Here is a 19,486-nt window from a genome sequence, read left to right as displayed (position 1 = left end):
AGCAGGCACTCTCTGACTAATAGTGGAGATTTCATCCTGTTTTTACTGAAGGAGCTAGACTGAATAGAGAAAGCAATTTTCTCTGGTAATTTTCACTTCTCATGCTTTTAAAAACCCAGAAGCACTGCGTCTTTTTACTGGGGTAAAATCATGCATTTTATTGAGTAATGATTTAAAATTATAGTGCTTCTTCAGGTTATCCAGTTGGAGATTGTGGTGTTAATTATACCCATTTGTCAATGTTTATCCATGTAGGCAAACAAGCTGAAGACTAAGATTGTGAAGAACACCCTGAACCCTGTGTGGAATGAAACGCTTACCTACTGCGGTATCACGGAGGAGGACATGTACAGAAAAACACTCAGGTAGCATAAATATAACCCTCTGTATGTCTGTCAGTCGAGTTTATTTTCCCTTCTCTGTGGTTCACTGATGATTATCACATTTTACTTTTGGTCCATATCTCATACAGCTTGGGCTGTCACTCTCACACTCCTCATTACTGCTACCCGTGATGGGCTTGAGGAAAAATGGTCTTGTGGCTGGTATACCAATATTGGACAAAACCTTAAATAGTACAGATGCATTGGACTTTTGGACAATTGGACTTTTGGTTCTCCAACAATGGTACAGTATCTGCTTCTGGTGTTGGTCTTATGTGATCCTTAAAGCAGATAAGGAACCTGGACTCGCTCTCCAGCTTGGAGTTTGGGCTTTTTTACATGTTAGTGGGATTGCATCAACCTGTGGTGGCTAGCACACTGATAACTCAGTAGCTCAAGCTGATGGCTAAAGAGGTTGTGAGCTCAAACCCCAGAGAGTTTGGCCCTTGAACAATACCTTTAGCCCTTAATGTTTTAGCTATGTACTTCTATGTATTGCCATACTTTCTTTGGATAAAAGTTTTGCTAAATGAATAGACATCATGGTGAATTCATGAAACATCTGAGATGGCTTGTAACTTAGTATCTGAAATATGGTCATTGCCAAATATGGCAGTGTATCACATATATTTGTTACTTATTACTCTATTTCTAGACATTTTTTTTTCCATTTTTTTCTAGTTTGCTTGAAATTGTCTTGGATTTACAGATAATTTGCTTCTTTATAGAAATAGATGCTTAAAATAAGCAAATATCTCCAAGGATGCCCTTTGTTCTCCAAAAATAAGCAATGTCTCCAAGGATGTCCTTCGTTCAATAAGTAATAGCCCCCATCCACCACTGTGACTTTAGTTTATTTACTGAGAAACAGCTTCAAAACTTCTTTTTTAAACCAAAGTAATTTCAGAAGTTTGTCAAAACACCCCACTGTCCAGTGTCTGACCTCTGAAAATCGACTCTAATGACAAACAGCCAGACCAGCTCCTGTTTATGCTAGCTCTGCTCCCATGCACCCACATAAGCTTCCAAAAATCTGGACATGCTGACATCGTGTCCTTGTGATGGCTTCAAGATGGTCAGCTCAAACACTGGGTAAAAAAAAAAAATGTGACCTTCATCATAACTTGGAAACACAGTGTGGCATCCTAATCCTCACTCACACTCAGACGATGATGAAAGCCACTGTAACATATTGACTGGTGACAAACATATTTTTGGATGAAACGATTGGATTCTGAACTCCTGGCAGGTTACACACTTTCACTTCACTGTCATATATGTCCAGAAGTTGTGAGGGAAAGATAATCCAGTTTTTAAGCTGTCAGTTTTAGATTATGTGGAGCCATACACATACACAGGTACCTGTGATTGAGCTGTTAAACAATAACCTATTAGAACGAGCACATTAATATAAATCTGTGATTTACTGCTGCACTACGTTTAGAGCTGCTGGAATAGAAAATTAATCAACCTCTTCTGACCAATAATAATCCAAACTCCATGATCTACGCGTTGGTGACAATTTGTGCCTTAACTGCTGTATCATGCCGTATCAAGGGAGCTGTATCAAGCCTTCAGCACCTTCTCTCTCTCTCTCTCTCTCTCTCCATTCCTCATTCTGCCTCACTCTTTCTCTCTTACTGTCTATTTTCCTCTCTCTCTCTCTCTCTCCCTCTCCCTCGCCCTGTCTCTGTGTGTGTCTCTCATCCAGCTGTAGTGACAGATTGAGGTCACTTTTACTTCTGAGGGGCATTTTATTTCACTGACCCTCAGAGCAGAGAGCTTGTGAGTAGTGAACAAGTATGTGTGTGTGTGTGTGTGTGTGAGTGTGTGTGTGTCAGACAGCTTGAGGCAGGTCAGAATATTCACCTCTGCAGAAACAGACAGAAAAAGCAAACACTAAACAAAGACGTCACACTGTATCTGTGTAAGAGATTTTATTTCAGTAGAAATAGGTAGACGTGGTGTGAACAACTTCTGGAGACTTTTTGGGGTGTTCTGTGTGTATGAGAGTAGTTATATATATAACCAAAAATATACAGTACTGTGCAAAAGTCTTAGGCATCCTATTTATTTTTTAGTACAAACTTTGTTATAGATTTTTATTTTAAGACTTCTACATTACTGATTCAGTACAAAAACATTTTAGATTCCAAACACTAGTTTTAAATGTTACAGAAAAATGTTTGTATGTCAGTAAAGAAAGCAGCAGATTCCATAAGAGACACTTTTCAGATAAAAACATAATGAAGGCTGCTGGGTTTCGCTGCAGAAATAAGAAGCGAGTCGACAGTCAAAGTCTCCAGAAGAACTGTGGCTGCTTCTGCAAGATGCTCAGTAACACTTACAGCTCATTTCCTTATAAAACTGTACAAATTGTACCTGAAACTACTATTTTTTTTTAAAGTGAAGGATCGTCACACCAAATATTGACTTTGTTTCATTTATTACTGTTTCCTGCTCTTTATAGTATTTTTTTATTGTAGAAACATTTAGTTACATTATTTTTGAAGGCATCTTTACTCTACAGCATTTCTTTGCAAGACTTTTGCACAGTACTGTACATTCGAGCAAAAATAAGTTATACTGAAATCCTATGCCAAACCGACCCCCATAAACTTCTCAATGATTTATTCATTGCATCTTAAATACAAAAGTTACATCAGTGTACGTGAGGAAAGTTACACATATTCAGAGATGGGTTAAGCACATGCTCAAGTTGATGTTCTATGAGCACCACTAAAGATTATGTAAATAACCTGACTGTAGTTCACGCCTACAAGGTCGCTGGATTCTTCTCGAGTAGAAGCTTCCAAGGTGAGGCTTTTCAATAGTGCCAAGGCCACTGCCTTTAAAAAACACTCACCTTTAAGTAAAAAAAAAATCAGCAATATAAAATGCAGACTGAAAGAAATAGCCTTTTCTATATTTGCTGTCAAATGTAACACAATGTAACATAAAAGAAAGATGTTATTTAAAACTAATATGATGATATATGAATGAAAAGATTGCAAGTGAATTAAATCTAGTATATCACTGCTGTAACGTATATTATATGTTGCTGTATGAATAGTCCTCGTAGTAACTTCCACCAAAATTATTCAGGATCTTATAAAAGAGCACTTGATCCAGCACATACTATTATTTTGTGTTTTATGTATTTAGTATTGTACACAGACAGTTAATTGTGCAGACAATTTAATGAAGCCACAAGATACTAAATCGAGGTTTTGAAAGTGTAACGTGTGTGCAAGATGTAGGCTATTTTATAATGATTTTAATTCACTACTTTGTCTTGTCAAATTAATAAAATACTGACAATATTTTTGTTGATTCAAAGTCGCTCCTGTTAAGAAAACGTGCCCATGTTTTGAAGGATAAGCTGACTGAGCACTCATCTTCTACACTTACAGCACACTCTCTATTACACACACTGTTTAAACCATAAGATCTTAAATATAAAACTCAGAACATGTTCTGTGACACTACTGATTGATTAATACTAAGTAGGTTTCTCATTTCAGTAATAGTATAAGTATTGACGAGTACCAAAGAACTGAAGAAAATTGTAGAAAATGGTACTGATGCATTCCTAACGCCACCTGACCATTCACTACTTTTATACCTTTTTTTAAATCTCTTTTGCCAGACGATCAAAAGTTCTGCATGTCTGAGTAAATCACATCAGAAGGATCTACACAGCATACAAATAGTCGACTTCACACAGACCCGGCTTCCTCTAATCCCCCTTTTTCATCTTGAAAATAACACCTCAACAGAAGATCGATCAATTACTTTCATGGAAAAGCTGAAGGACCTTGCTTGCTCCATCCTCACTACCTTTTCAACTCACTGACTTCCTGCATACTCATCATGAGTCTCTTTCTCTTTCTCTCTTACTCTGTAAAACCATGTTCTCATGTTCCACAGGAGTGACAGGCTGATGTGCTGCAAATTACTAGCCAGAGCTTGAACCACCATTGCGTTTGGTGGACCAGAGAGTTCCGGAAAGCTGCTGACAGGACCCAATTTTGCCAAAGACAGAGAAAGAGAGTGAGAGAGAATAAAATGAAAGAAAAAAGGAGGCTGTCTGAACAAAGAGGAACATTAGTCAGCATGTAGAAACCCTTAGAAGATGCATACTTATGCAGTTTTATTCAATGCCACTGCCAGCACTCTCTTACCTCTCCACTACATCACTCTATGCTTATTCAGCCTGTTTCTAATGTATTGTGTTTTAATTGTCTTAGAATCCTAAAGAGGTTTACTTCCTGTCTGAAGTTCCTCATCAGTTCCACATCATATAGTAAACTGAAATGAACTTAATTGGGTAAAAATTATAACATGGTGTTTAAGTGGTGTATCCGATTATCCACGTCTCTTTGATTTAATCAGTCAGGACAAGAAAGGTTCCTATTAGGGATGCGCTGATACTGATACTAGTATCAGCTTTGATAACAACATCCAATACCATGTGATACTCTGTAACCCAAACATAGTGTACATTGTCGGTAAATGAACAGATGACACCAATGACAGCAATGCATTTCACGATGAGTGCAAGGTGCCAGTGTGCTAGTCTTGCGTGTTTTCTTTCCCTATTTGCGATAAACAATGTAATCATTTTAGTTTCAGTATTAGTATCAATGATACTTACAGTCTCATCTAAAAGTATTGGAACAGCACGGCCAATTTTTTTGTTTTTCTGTACACTGAAGACATTTGGGTTTAAGATCAAAAAATGAATATGAGACCAGATAGATCAGAATTTCAGATTTCATTTCCTGGTATTTACAGCTAGATGTGTTAAACAACTTAGAACATGGCACCTTTGGTAGAAGACCATCCAATTTTTTCCAATTACTTATTTATTGTTTAAACTTTCAATCTAACAGGGAACACCTGGGCAACAAGAAGCACCCGTCAGTCACATGTTCCGATATTTCTGATCACCTGAAAAACGGGTGGGTTCAAACATAAGTGCCGTTCCAACCCTTTCAGAAGAGGACTGTACATATAACTTGTAACCAGTCAGAAAAAAATGGAACTGATAGGTCCTAATAAAGACCTACACTTGAAGGACAACCTTATTTAATTTTATTAAAAACAGCCTCCAATGTCCCCTGTGATTCTCCTTGAAGGCAAGCACCAAGCGCCATTTCACTGGAATAGTAAAAGAAAACTGTTTTCATTTTAATCACGTTCGTAACAGCCCTGAGGTTTAGGCATTAATGACAAGGAAAAGCTGTTGTTTCCTCACTGAGCCAAATTATTTTCATTTGTGCCACACAATGAGTCATTACTGCAACCTTGTTCAGTCTTGATAAGTCTGTGCCTGAAGCTTCTGTTTCCAGAACACAGTGAAGAATGCCGTTTGTTTGTCTAGCTTATTAATCTCACTTAAACACTTAAGTGAGAGTGTCTGCTTGCTTACTTGCTCAGGCAGCGGAGAATGTACAATCAGTTGCGGATCTTACTTACTAGATCAGGTGAAGTGAAACTGTAATGAAAGAATTTCCTTTTGTATTGTCTGCTGTGTTTGCGGTCAGTCTTTATGTGATCCAATATGACTTACATCCTCTTACATGTCTTATATTCTCTCTGTCTGTCTGTCTGGCTTACTGTCTCTGTCTCTCAGAGTGTCTGTGTGTGATGAGGACAAGCTGACGCATAACGAGTTCATCGGCGAGTCGCGTGTGGCCCTGCGGCGAGTCAAGCCTGATCAACTCAAACACTTCAATGTCTGCCTGGAACACCCACCTCCTGTGAGTGTGTGTGTGTGTATGTGTAGGTTTGCAATGCCCAGCAGCCGCAACATATGAATTATTCACCAATTTACCAACTGATCAAAGGTGCAGACAGAGAGATTGAAGAACTTTGCTAATAGTAATACAAACCACACTATCTTGTCTCCATTAAATTTCCCTTATTATTAACAGTGGACACACACTATTGAAAAAAGATCCCTTAAAAAGTTCTTTGTAGAATTCCGCAACAAATTGTTTTCCTTCAAGAAAAGGTTCAACTTAGAAACCCTTTAGAAACACTTTAGGAAAAAATGCTTTGTCATTTAGCAGGTTGAAGGGTTCTTCAGTTTGCCCCTTTTGGGATACCCTGTAAAACATCTATATAGAACTGTTAACTATTTTTAAAAACCTTGCAATAATCCTTTTTTTTTACTGAGAGTGGAATAGTTAATCATTCAAAGAGCCCTTGAGGAATCATTTTTTCTAGAAGAATAGAACTTTTAGCCATCCAAAGAAACCTTAAGGAGCATTTTTTTTCTAACAGTGTAGAACCATTAACTAGCCAAAAAACCTTTAGAAATCCCATTTCAAGAACCCTTGAGCAACCTTTTTGGGGAATGCTTCTCCTTTTTCTAATGCTTCTTCCCTTTTCTAAGAGTCTAGAACTGTTAACCATCCCAAAAACCCTTGAGAAACCTTTGGGGAATGCTTTATTGTAAGAGTGTCAAACCAATAACCATTCAAAGAGCCTTTCAGTAATCCCAGTTTCTAAGAGTCTAGAACTATTAACCATCCCAGGAACCCCTGAGAAACCTTTGGAGAATGTTTTTTCTTAAGAGTGTAGAATCATTCCACATTCAGTACCATTAAACATTCAAAGACCCTCTCAGAAATCCCTTTTTCTAAGACTCATTGAGAAGCGTGCTTTCTAAAAGTGTAGAAATATTACCTATCCAAAGAACAAACCCTTGAGGAACCCATTTTCTAAGAGTGTAGAACAACCGGCCACCTAAAGAACCCTTAAGGACTTCCTTTTTCTAGAATAATTAACTATCCAAAGAAGAGGTCCTGGAGGGACCTCTTTTTTTCTTCAACCGTAGGCCTATTGCTTTGTAGTAACATTATCTCTGTGTCTCAGCTGGCATCTCCTACTGCCATGACCACAGCACTGCGAGGGATCTCCTGTTATCTACGGGAGGTAAATATGCATTCTATTTAACTTCCTCTTGTTCTGTATTCCAATATCAATTCACTGAGTTAAGATGTTTCCCTGCCGCCTTAGTATGTGTCGTGCCCATGTTCATTGAGTAGCGAGAAGACGTTTAAGTATTGGTATCAAAGCATCCCTAGTTAATGGGAATTTGAGCCAGGAATGTCTTACATAATGTTTTGAGGAAAACACTGATGAGGAACTGCTGGAAAAATGTGCATCTTTACTTTGCACTAGTACTTTCCTTTACTGTGCATGTTTACCAAAAAATGATCTCTGAGCTCAATGTTCCATCACATGTGAAACCAAGAGCACATGTGCATCCTAAAATATCTTGCCACTGGAAGGCTATAAATACACACATCTGTATGTATAAGTGCTGCCTGTAGTCATGAGTGACTCACTCTCCACTGCTCTCTTGTTTTTGTCGCTCGCTTTTCATTCGTTTCCTCCTCCCCTCTCTTCACACTCCCTCATTCTTCTGTCTTCCCCTCCATCTGCCTCCCATCCGTCTTTGTCTGCTCTGGCCCTGCTCTGGCTGACAGCGTGTCGCTAATAAGCTATGTAACCAGCTTGTTAGGGAATGACGTGGACTTGGATTTGAGTGCAAATAAACAATGTGTTTAGTAACATGTGGTGCTGATGTAGTAGGGGAGGGGAAGTGAATAGAACACATTTCTCAGACGTGCTCAATCTACACACAAGTATTCTCATACAAGCACCAACACTCTCCATCAAACAACACCAAAAACCAATATTCTCCAATGTTAGCCAAACACTAACATTCTCAAACAAGCAAAAGCATTCTCCAACAAACAGCAACATTCTCCGTTCACCAGTCTTGTCAAACAAGCACCAACATTGTCCATCAAACACCAATATTTTCCATCAAACACCAACATTCTCCAACAAACACCATTGTTCTCCAAACACCTCTGTTCTCCATCGAACACCAATATTCTCCAACAAACACCAACATTCTCCAACAAGCACCATTGTTCTCCAAACACCTCTGTTCTCCATCGAACACCAATATTCTCCAACAAACACCAACATTCTCCAACAAGCACAATTGTTCTCTAAACACCACTGTTCTCCATCAATCACCGATAATCACCACCAACATTCACAGTCAAACACCACCATTCTCCATCAAACACCAAACACCAATAATCACCACCAACATTCACCATCAAACACCAACATTCACAGTCAAACCCCACCATTCTCCATGCATTAGTATTCTCCAACAATCACCACCACTCCAACAAACAACACACATGAATCACTGATATTCTTCAACACACAACAGTATGCATGTTCCATTTTTCTGTCTAAGCTGCTGTATTTATTGCTAAAACTGGATCTTTTAGTACCTAGCTTTTTGTCCTATAAAAATGAAATATTTTGCTACCTAGATTTTGTTAGTGTTATATTTACTACTTAGCATTTGCATTAGCTTTACCCATTCATTTTCTGGTCCTTCTTCATTCTCTTTGCCTCTTTTGGTGTGAAAGCTGTTGTCTTCACAGGTTTTGGTACTGAACATTACTGGTTCATGTATAAGGCACCAAAAGGAACCAAGGGAACATGGCACCTTCTGTTGAATAATTTTAGTGACACCACAGTCCCAGAGGCAAAGAGCACAACCAAAATAAGCAAACATGGAAACACTTCTTTTGTGGTTAAAATGTGCTCATAAATAAAGCACACACAACAACAAGTTAAAAGTCTAGAAACCCTCAAGGGAAGGTTCTGTTTGCCCTAGTTTTACTAGTTTGGTTAGCTTCTCTACAGAATGAAGATTCCAGCAAATAAACATCATGTAGATTTTTCACTTTTAAACTATTCTCATTTGTTATTCCAGCGCTGAACTGCCTGGGTCTTACAAGCCAAGTTTGTGAAGTTCAAATGATTCCTCTGGGGGTAGCAGGTGTTTACCACTGAGCTCATTACTGAAGTCGTGAAGTTTATTACATGAGATCAGTGTTCAAAGTTCATTATTACCTACACTGACTACAAATATAGCTCATACAACAAAGCTAAAGCTGTGACAGTGGTGATAAACTCCTCATGTACAGACTGTGGTCTAAAATATTAACAAATGAAATGACTAATCAAACATTGTAACTACAATAAATAAACATTTAAATAATTAAATAGCGAACAAAACATTACAAGCCATCTTTAATTATTTATGCACCTATTTAAGTCCATTTAAATGTAACTATACTGTATATTTAATTATTTAAGTATACTGTATATTTAAGTATACTGTATATATAAAAGGTGTATAAAGGCAAAATTACAAAAACTCCGTCATTGTCCAAATACTTCCAGACCTGACTGTGTGTGTATATATATATATATATATATATATATATATATATATATATATATATATATATATATATATATATATATATATATACATACACACACAGTCAGGTCTGGAAGTATTTGGACAATGACGGAGTTTTTGTAATTTTGCCTTTATACACCACCACAATGGATTTGAAATAAAACAATCAAGATGTGATCAAAGTGTAGACTTTCAGCTTTATTTTAAGAGGTTCCACAAAAATATGGCATTTACCATTTAGGAATTACAGCTATTTTAAGCAAAGTACTTCCATTACACTTCCAGTACTTCCAGGGGCTCAAAGGTATTTGGACAATTGACTGATAAGAAGTTAATTGACCAGTTGTGGTCCATTCCCTCATTACTTCAAGACAAATGAAGCAGATAAAAGGTTTGGAGTTGATATCAGGTATTGAGTTGGCATTTGGCAGCTGTTCAACTGGAGCTACCAATATGAAGTCCAAGGAGATCTCAATGCAAGTGAAGGAGGCCATCATTAGGCTGAAAAAACAACATAAATCTATAAGAGGGATAGCAAAAACCTTAGGTGTGGCCAAATCAACAGTTGGGTACATTCTTAAAAAGAAAGAAGCACTGGTGAGCTCAACAACATCGAAAGGCCTGGAAGACCAGGGAAGACAACTAAAGTGGATGATCACAGAATCCTTTCCTTGGTGAAGAAAAACCCTTTCACAACATCAACAGAAGTCAAGAACACTCTGGAGAAGGTAGGCGTGTCATTGTCAAACTCTACAATCAAGAGATGCCTTCATGAATGTAAATACAGAGGGTTTACAACAAGGTGCAAACCACTGGTAACATTCAAGAACAGGAAAGCCAGATAAGACTTTGCCAGAAAACATCTAAAAAAGCCTCCCATGTTCTGGAATAAGATTCTTTCGACTGATGAAATCAAGATTAACTTGTACCAGAATGATGGGAAGAGAAAAGTATGGTGAAAGAAAGGAACAGCTCATGGTCCAAAGTATACCACATCATGTGTCAAACATGGTGGAGGCAGTGTTATGGCATGGGCGTGTATGGCTGCCAATGGAACAGGCTCACTGGTGACTGCTGACAGAAGTAGCAAGATGAATTCTGAGGTGTATAGGGCTATACTCTCTGCTCACATTCAACCAAGTGTTACAAAACTGATAGGACGCTGCTTCACAGTGCAGGTGGATGACCCTAAACATACTGCGAAAGCAACTCAAGACTTTTTGAAGGCAAAGAAATGGAAAATTCTTCAATGGCCATCAGTCACCTGATCTCAACCCAATAGAGCATGCTTTTCACTTACTGAAGACAAGACTGAAGGCAGAAAGACCCACAAACAAGCAGCAACTGAAGGTGGCTGCAGTGAAGGCCTGGCAAAGTATCTCCAGTCACTGACTGCAAAGGATTTTCATCCAAGTATTAAAATTATGGTTATATTTACAATTATGTCACTTTGTCCAAATACCTTTGAGCCCCTGAAAATGGAGGTACTTTGTTGAAAAGACTTAAAGTTACAGCTGAAACTGGACACCCCTGTGTGTGTGTGTGTGTACATATTTTTAATAATATTTATTGTTTAAAAAAATGTCCTTATTGGAAACTACAAACGAACACAAGTTTTTTAATCCGTTTATGTGGACCATCCACTGCACATGTGAATGACCTGTTACTACAGAAACAACTACTTACTGTATTAGAATGAGTGCATTAATATAAACCTGTGACCTGCAGCTGGACTACTGTCAGAGCTGCTGTTATAGGAAATTAATCAACACCTTCTGACCAATCACAATCCAGAAAATTGTTATATTGAGTGATAATATTTATCCTTCCAACATTGTGTGTGTGTGTGTGTGTGTGCAGTGGGAGAGTGAGCAGCAGCGCAGTTTGGAAGAGCGTGGCCGTTTGCTGTTGTGTTTGCAGTTCCTGCTTCCAGCTCACACTCCTGAAGGTGGCGACGCTCCTCCAGAGGCTAAAGAAAGAGCGAAGGGCGGTTTATGCGTTGGCGTCAAACGCTGTGCCCATCTGGCAGCCATGGACGTCAACGGACTGTCTGACCCCTACGTCAAAACGTGAGTGTTGCGCTCATTTTGTCACATTCTCTTTTAAGATAATTATCTATTAATGCCAGTAATTCATTTATGCAAAATGCCCAAAATGTGGGGGGAAAAAGTTAAAAAATAGCTTCTATTCTAATAGCCTCTCTCTCCAAGGACATGTGGTACGATCTATGAAGACTGTCAATCCAGAAGCCTTTCTTTACATAATTGCATATTTTTAATAATATTTATGTAATTGTACTTCATTACTACTTAAGTAACATTTTAGCATATTAATTCTTCGAATTGAATACTGGTACTTTTTCTTAATTACATTTTCAAGGAAAAACAAACCTTACCTTTTTTTACCATTTTTTATTTAGACCTTCAAAGTACTCATTATAAACCTTGAAGGTCTCTTCTTCTCTCATGCAGACAATGACTGCACACTATACATCAATCTATGGGCGGATTTTACAATGTCAAGCATCCAAATCAAGTTCATCAATATAGAAACAACTATCAATGATGTAGCTATTGTAACTAGTTAGCACTAAAACTATGCGTGTGCATTTAATAGTGAAGGATAATTCACCAGACTGCAGTGTGGCAAGTATGTGTGTGTGTGTGTGGGTGTGTGTGCACGCACATGTATGTAGCTGTAAACTGTAATAGACATTGGATTCCCACTTGAATATCTTTAAGTTTGGCCCTAATTTTCCATTCTGACAATCCTTTCTACACACACACACACACACACACACACACACACACACACAACCAGTTCTTTCCCTGAGGCTAAATAATAAATGCTGCATATGAGAAGATGAGTTCTCTCAGCTCTGTTTCTTTCTTTCTACATCCTTCCCAGAATTGTGCGCGCACACACACACACACACACACACACTCACTCGCTCTCCATTTGTCTATCTTCCTGGTGTATTATCGGTGAAGAATGTGTAGGCACGTTCGCTGTATTAGGAACATGGGAAGAACAGCAACGGGGGTCATATAAAATAAATGAGCTATCTACTTCTTCATTAACCAAGAATCTCCCTCTTTATCTTTGTTTCATAACACACACACACACACAAACGCACACACGCACACACGCTGGACCTCAATCACAGGTACCTCAAGCCAGACGTGAAGAAGAAATCGAAGCACAAGACAGCTGTAATTAAAAAAACACTAAACCCAGAGTTTAATGAGGTATGAATATGTGTGTGTGTGTGTGTGTTTGTGTGTGTATACATGCATATGCACACCTGCTTACATTGCTTTGTATTCCACATGTGCACAAGCACATGGTTTAAATGTCAAGTACCAGATAATGCAATTCAAGTAACAGAAATGGGACAAAAACATGTATCGCTGCTTTGGACCTAAATATCATTCTTACTTTTCTAAAATTTTCTCATAACTTTTCTGTATGTACTATAAGGTCAAGTCTATGCAGCGGCCAAGAGGTTCTTTTTATAGTGAATCACAATTGATAAATGATTGCTAAACTATTAAAAAGATAAAGCAGTGCTAATCTTTATATTCTAATATATGCTAATGCTAGCTACCTAGTGATAAAAAAACCCCTACATCCGCCATTTTATCTAGCTTGTGAGTCAGAATAATGGGAAATTTTCCAGTCCTTGTGAATTCCCCCAGATGAAAATCGTTAGTCAGCTAGCCATTAACACGTTAGCAAGCATGAGCAACAATTCAATTTCTACCTAGCTAGTTAGCTAGCAAACTAACTAACTTACAAACTAGCAATAATATGCTGTAATACATACAGAACACATGCATTGTTTAGAATAAATATGCAGCAAATTAATTCTTTTTTATATATATTTATATATTTTTTGTCATTTTACTGTCATTGTTAACAATGAGGTTACGTTTTACAGAATGTATTACATAGCTAACGCTAAAAATACAAAAAAATGAATAAACCCTGAGGCATGGATATCCATTTAACCATTTGTATTACTATCAGAAGCCATGTTGGTTATTCATGAATAAATGTTTTGTATGATTTATTGAAATGTATCAAAAGTACAACTCCACTGTCCAGACATTTCAGCGTTTATTTCATTTCCTGCAGGAGTTTTTCTACGAGATTACGTTGAATGATTTGGCAACTAAAACGCTGGAGGTGAGCGTGTGGGATTATGACCTGGGGAAGTCCAATGATTTCATTGGTGAGTAGAATTATAAACCATTCTTTCTAAAATATTCATCTTTTCACACTATATGTTGTTCTTCTTTCGGCTGCTGGGGTCACCACAGCAGATCATTGGACTGCATATTTGATTTGATTTATTTTTTTTATTTTTAATATTAGATGCTCACCCCAAACTCATGTCTACACTGTTTTATATATTAATCTTAATATTGTTTTTTGTCACAACATTGCTTTTTAATCGGTGCTACACTCCATGCATAATTACGCAGGTGTGTTAAGTTTCAGTTTAACATTTCTGTCTCTTTGAGAACTGAGCTCACCACAGCTATAAAGAACATCTAGCATGCGTTATTTAAATAGCATTCTTCACCTTCTTAAAGTGTCTAAAATAAATTATGCAGCTATTCTTTTTAAATTCTCCACAACACTACAGATTGTAGACACAAATAAACATACTTGATCTTTCTTAGGTTTTACTTAGCTTTCTTAGCTTACAAAAACAGGGCTCTTTTAAGACTTATTGGATTATTAAGTGTTCGTAGCTTCCAAAAAGGGTGCTTTAAGGGTTGTTATCTTCCAAAAAGGGTTTTGTAAGAGTTCATTGGATATTAAGGGTTCTTGGCTGCCAAAAAAGTGTGCAACTTGAAATTCCTTCTAATAGGGAAACTCTGTTGTAGGGTGGTACATAGAACCTTTATGGGTTCCCCCAGTGCAGCAACCAAAGAACCCTTAAAGTACCTCACAGCGTTTATTTTGTAACTGATATTAACTCAGTCTTCCTGTCTTTAGGCTGTTGTGTAGACCAAACCACCTAAATCACCTTTGGTTTGTGTCACACAGGGGGCGTGTCTCTGGGCTGTCAATCACAGGGTGACGCCCTGCAGCACTGGATTGACTGCTTGAAAAACAAAGGCCAGAAGGTCGAGCGCTGGCACACGCTGACCAACGAACTGCCTGGATCCACTTTCTAGAAGCAAAATGACCACCTTTTGTCTCATTTTGCCAATTTCGATCCATTTCTGATTGGGTGCTCATCCCTGTCAGTTAGTGACAGAGGATTATGGGTAACCAGCAAGCGGCGACGCTGGAATGAATTCCGACTGTCGGAGTAGAAGTTGGAATGATTCCCATTTTGATGTGGAGGAACTTGATATGAGTCAGGGGAGCAATTTTTTAATCATCTTTATTTTAATTCCTCTAATCTTTGGGTTTTATTTGCAGCATGTTCCACTCAATAACACCTTATTCTGATTTGCAAAGCAATGAACCTGAAGCTTAAAATACATTAATATTTTTTTCAATGCAATAATAAATAAATGTCTTGCAATAACACCCTGTTTGATGATGCTTCCAGAAAATTCCTTCAAAAGTGGTCTTAAATTAAAACACTGAGGTGGTTGTAGTTTATAATTTCTTTTTCATTAAGCTGCACGCTGCTGATTTATAACTAACGACGATTAACAGAAGTCCTTGCTAACTGTCTGTTTATGTGTGTTTATGTGGGCATGCTCGATGTGTTCAGTATGGTTCCTCCTTTTCCAGATCTTCCTTATGGAATGCCACCGTGCCCGTAATGTGTTTCTGAGGATGTTCCTGATATGCAGATGTTATTTGTGTTTACTTTTCACACTTGGTGCAGTCAGCATTACTTCCTGCTTTCTCTGTCTGTGTTTATTAAAGGTGCGCTCTGTGATTTTAGGATCATTCTACCAACCTAACCATGTTGCAGGGGGGACCTGTTGAGTGGGTGGGAATTGGTGAAAATGACCAAACTGGGGAGAAAATTGGGTAAAAAAAATCTAAGCAGGTTTCCATGTCGGTGTGAGAGGGTAAACAAAACTATTAACCCTTTTGGTCCTACTCCTGAACTATTCTGGACTGGACAACTGATACAAGCTAAAAAAAAAAAAGGGGGAGAGAGAGAGAGAGAGTGAAATTGGCTCTCTGACAAGATGTGTGCTATCTGGATTATTACACATTTTGAATGAAGTTTTTTCTGGAGAATGCATTGCTCACTCTGCTTATTTGGTTCATCATGATATCACAGTTAGCTCAGGTGAAATCACACACCCCTCTTTTTTATAATAAAAAAAAATGTTTAACATACATTGACTTTGCTGTAAATAAGCTAGTAAGCGTTGCAACAAGGGGCTCACATTAGCATGTGTTAGTTTATCATAAATAGCTAGCTAACCACTGAGCACAGACAACATCCTCTAAATGTCTTTGCCTGAGAGTCAAATGATGTCCAGAACCTCTGTACAAGGTTCGACATGAGTTTTTTTTGGCATTTATGGTTTTATTTACAGCAAAAGAAACACAATTCCACACTAACTTCACTTAAAACTCAGCTTTATTGAGTGCTAAACTAGCCATGCTAAATTAGGAAACAGGAGTATGACTAGCCAGCTAGGTCAGACTATAGTCATTTTTACACTCCACAGAAAACTAACTCATAAATTAATATTATATTTGATTACTGTACACAATGTTTGTCTTTTTTTTTTTTTTTTTTTTTAAACCGTCCATAACTTGCCATCACTGAAGAGTTAATTTAGCTAGCTATGTACGTAACTAGCTAGACTATGTTTTCTAGCCGGTTAATTCCGTTAAGTGGTAAATAGGGCTCTATCTGCTTATCCCTATTTACCACACAAAATAAATACTACTTTACAAAATGCTGAAAATAAATTTTCTCTTAGTTTTTTCTTAACATTCGCTGCTCTCCCATGTTCGTTAAAGCACGATTTTTCCACCTGATGTGCCGTTTATTAGCATTTTGAATGGTGAACCGGTTGAACTTGTCTGTTATTGATCAGAAGGAGCAAAGGTAATTAAAGTTTTTGTTGGGATGAAAACTTTATTACAGTTTGTTTAATTTCATACCCAACAAAAGTTATAACTGGTGTTGATTTTTAGGAGTAAACAGCAAAACCTGATGATTATCCTGTACATTTGTGATAAATAAATTGAAAAATTTGTCCTATTATATGCCACTTTAACTTCTCTGGCAATAACAGTGTCCTCCTTTCACATCAACTTAGCACCCAACCACAACCTTCTCACAGGAATAAGAAAATACAGCATTACTTCACAGCACAAATATTTCACTATAAAAATATTTAATGTGTTTCAATGTAGAGGGTTCATTTCATGGCTAGCAAAGATGGAAGCCTACCACTCATAAGCTGGACAGATACTGTACGAGTTCAGGCTAGGTTATCTGGTTTACTGTAACTACAGAAAGGCTCCACAGTCAGAGCAACAGTTGGAGATTGCTCACACTGTGAAGGATACGTGATAAGTGTAAAATCACAGAGCACCTCTTCCATTTCTTTAGCATTTCTCCAGTGTTATAATGATTCTGTAAAGAATATAGAGTATTTCAGTTATGAGATTTAAACCTCTATTTATTTTATGGACTGGTTGTACAGTTTTATTTTTATCTGTCTATTCATTTGCCTTTTATCTGAAGAGTTACTTTTGTGAATGGAGCATGCTAATAATAAATTAATGTGTCTTTGTGTGTTTCAATGCTGTTATGATCCTTATGGGAAAAAAAACTGTGAACAATGTGATGAATTTCTGTACACTGGTTGCTCTTCGCTGTGTCTGGAATGATGCACGAATGTCGCTCTTTTTCTGACATGGACTTGTTCCTTGAATTTCAAAGACTTTTCTGAAATTAAATGGATATTTGCTTCAGACAAGAGCAGTATTGTGCTTATAAATATATCATTTACAAATATCACCAAAACATCTCAGGTTTTGTTGTACGTTATCACTGTTTTGAAAGGTTATAGGTAAGTAGTAATGCTTGGGTTTAGGTTTCCCACTTTGACAGACATTACATACTAATACTACTACTACTACTACTACTAATAATAATAATAATAATAATATCAAGGTGCATCCCCATCATAAATATGAAAGCAGTAACAGCAAATATATGTAAATAAAATACATTTAATTAGGTAAATATTATTAATATTTAATAATATATGTAATATTGAAAGTAAAAATAAATCAAGTAAATATGATGAAATGTTTAATTCTGGATACTGATTGGTCAGAAAGTGTTGATTACTTTTCTATAACTGCAGCTGTGACAGTAGTGTAGCTGAAACTTACAGGTGCATATTAATTCACTTGTTCAAAAATGTTATCATTCCTATAGAAACTCCCCCAGGTTTGCTGTCAGTCCCGCCCAAGGATCTCAGGACAGCTCTTAGATGTTGTAAATGCTGCTTCCAGTCACTACTATAAAGGAGTATATCATCTAAATGAGCAGTGGCATATGCGCTGTGTGGGTGGAGTATTCTGTCCATGAGATGTTGAAACATCACTGGGGCTCCAAACGAGGGTGACACATTGGAGCAACCTAAAAGGCGTGGAAAAGGCCAACTTTTCTTGGGATATTGGAGTCAAGGAAATCAGCCAACACCCCTTGGTTAAATCCGGTGTCAAATTAAAGCGAGCTGTGCCTAACTGATTGAGCAGTACATCAGTGCATGGCACTGGGTATTTGTCAAATTTAGACACTGCATTGACTTTTCTAAAGTCCAATGCAGAACTGGGCAGACCCATCACCCTTGGGCACCAAAACTACTGGGCTACTCCATTCACTGTGGCACTCCTTGATTATTCCCATGTCAAGCATAGCTTTAAATTCATCCCAAACTACATTTTCCTTGTGTTCACGTAAACGGGGGCAGCGAGAAATGGTCTGCAACAAGAGACTGGGGTGGAATGAGCCAAATTTTTTAAGGGCACCTCTAGTCCCAGCTACTCTCTCCCTGGAACCACCAATCGCCATAAAATTCTCATAGCTGAGCTTCCTTCTTATACAGTCCAGACTGCCTGACGCAAATTCTTCTGTGTTAGGCGACCCATGGTGTGGAGTATTGCTCTCAGGTCCAAAACCTACTGAACTTCATTTTTACTGATTGAAGGTCCCTCCTCCCAATTTCCTCTAACGACGTCTAAGATGCCACGGGGCTTGCGCCTCTACAGTAATTCAAAAAGGGAATACCCTGTGGAGGCTTGTGGGACCTCTCGTACTGCAAATAACAGAGGTTCAAGCCACTTATCCCAATTTCACACATCCTCATGAATGAGCTTACAACTCATGTTTTTTAGCATTTGATTAAACTGCTCTACCAGGGCACCTGTTTGCAGATGGTAAACACTCGTGCAAATTGATTTAATCCCTAATAATTCATAAAGCTCACGCAGTGTTTGTGACATAAACATAGTGCCCTGGTCAGTCTGAATCTCTTTCGGAATTCCACCTCGGCAGATTACTCAGAAAAGTGTGTCTGGAACACTGTGCTGAGATGTTGTGCAGAAGAACTGTTTTTGGATCTAGCATGCATAATCCACCAGGTCTAACACAAAGCGATACCTTCGCATGCACCTCCCTAATGACCCAACAAGGTCGATGCCATTTCTTTTTTGAGGGGACCTCAATTAATGGTAACGTGCCCAGTGGCGCATTTGGGTTGTACAGATTGAGACCTCTGGTGTGCAACCAGTGCAACTGCATTATATGCATCATTAATAGAAT

General features: G+C 37.9%; 1 protein-coding gene across 1 annotated transcript in view; it reads left to right on the top strand.

Moving 5' to 3' along the window:
• Nucleotides 1-17,605, top strand: part of LOC113547488 (double C2-like domain-containing protein alpha) — a 34,980-nt gene extending 17,375 nt beyond the window's left edge. Inside the window, exons 5-11 of the mRNA XM_026947853.3 lie at nt 256-365; nt 6,022-6,148; nt 7,269-7,328; nt 11,563-11,771; nt 12,869-12,950; nt 13,840-13,936; nt 14,761-17,605. Coding sequence (XP_026803654.1) covers nt 256-365; nt 6,022-6,148; nt 7,269-7,328; nt 11,563-11,771; nt 12,869-12,950; nt 13,840-13,936; nt 14,761-14,891 — 816 coding nt within the window. The 3' untranslated portion in view covers nt 14,892-17,605. The remainder of the gene's footprint in view (nt 1-255; nt 366-6,021; nt 6,149-7,268; nt 7,329-11,562; nt 11,772-12,868; nt 12,951-13,839; nt 13,937-14,760) is intronic.
• The last annotated feature ends 1,881 nt before the right edge of the window (nt 17,606-19,486 follow it).

This window comes from Pangasianodon hypophthalmus, chromosome 12, assembly GCF_027358585.1.
Source record: "Pangasianodon hypophthalmus isolate fPanHyp1 chromosome 12, fPanHyp1.pri, whole genome shotgun sequence".
NCBI classification, from domain to species: Eukaryota; Metazoa; Chordata; class Actinopteri; order Siluriformes; family Pangasiidae; genus Pangasianodon; species Pangasianodon hypophthalmus.
The sequence above is the reverse complement of the archived record's forward strand: the minus strand, read 5'-3'. Positions and strand labels throughout refer to the sequence as shown.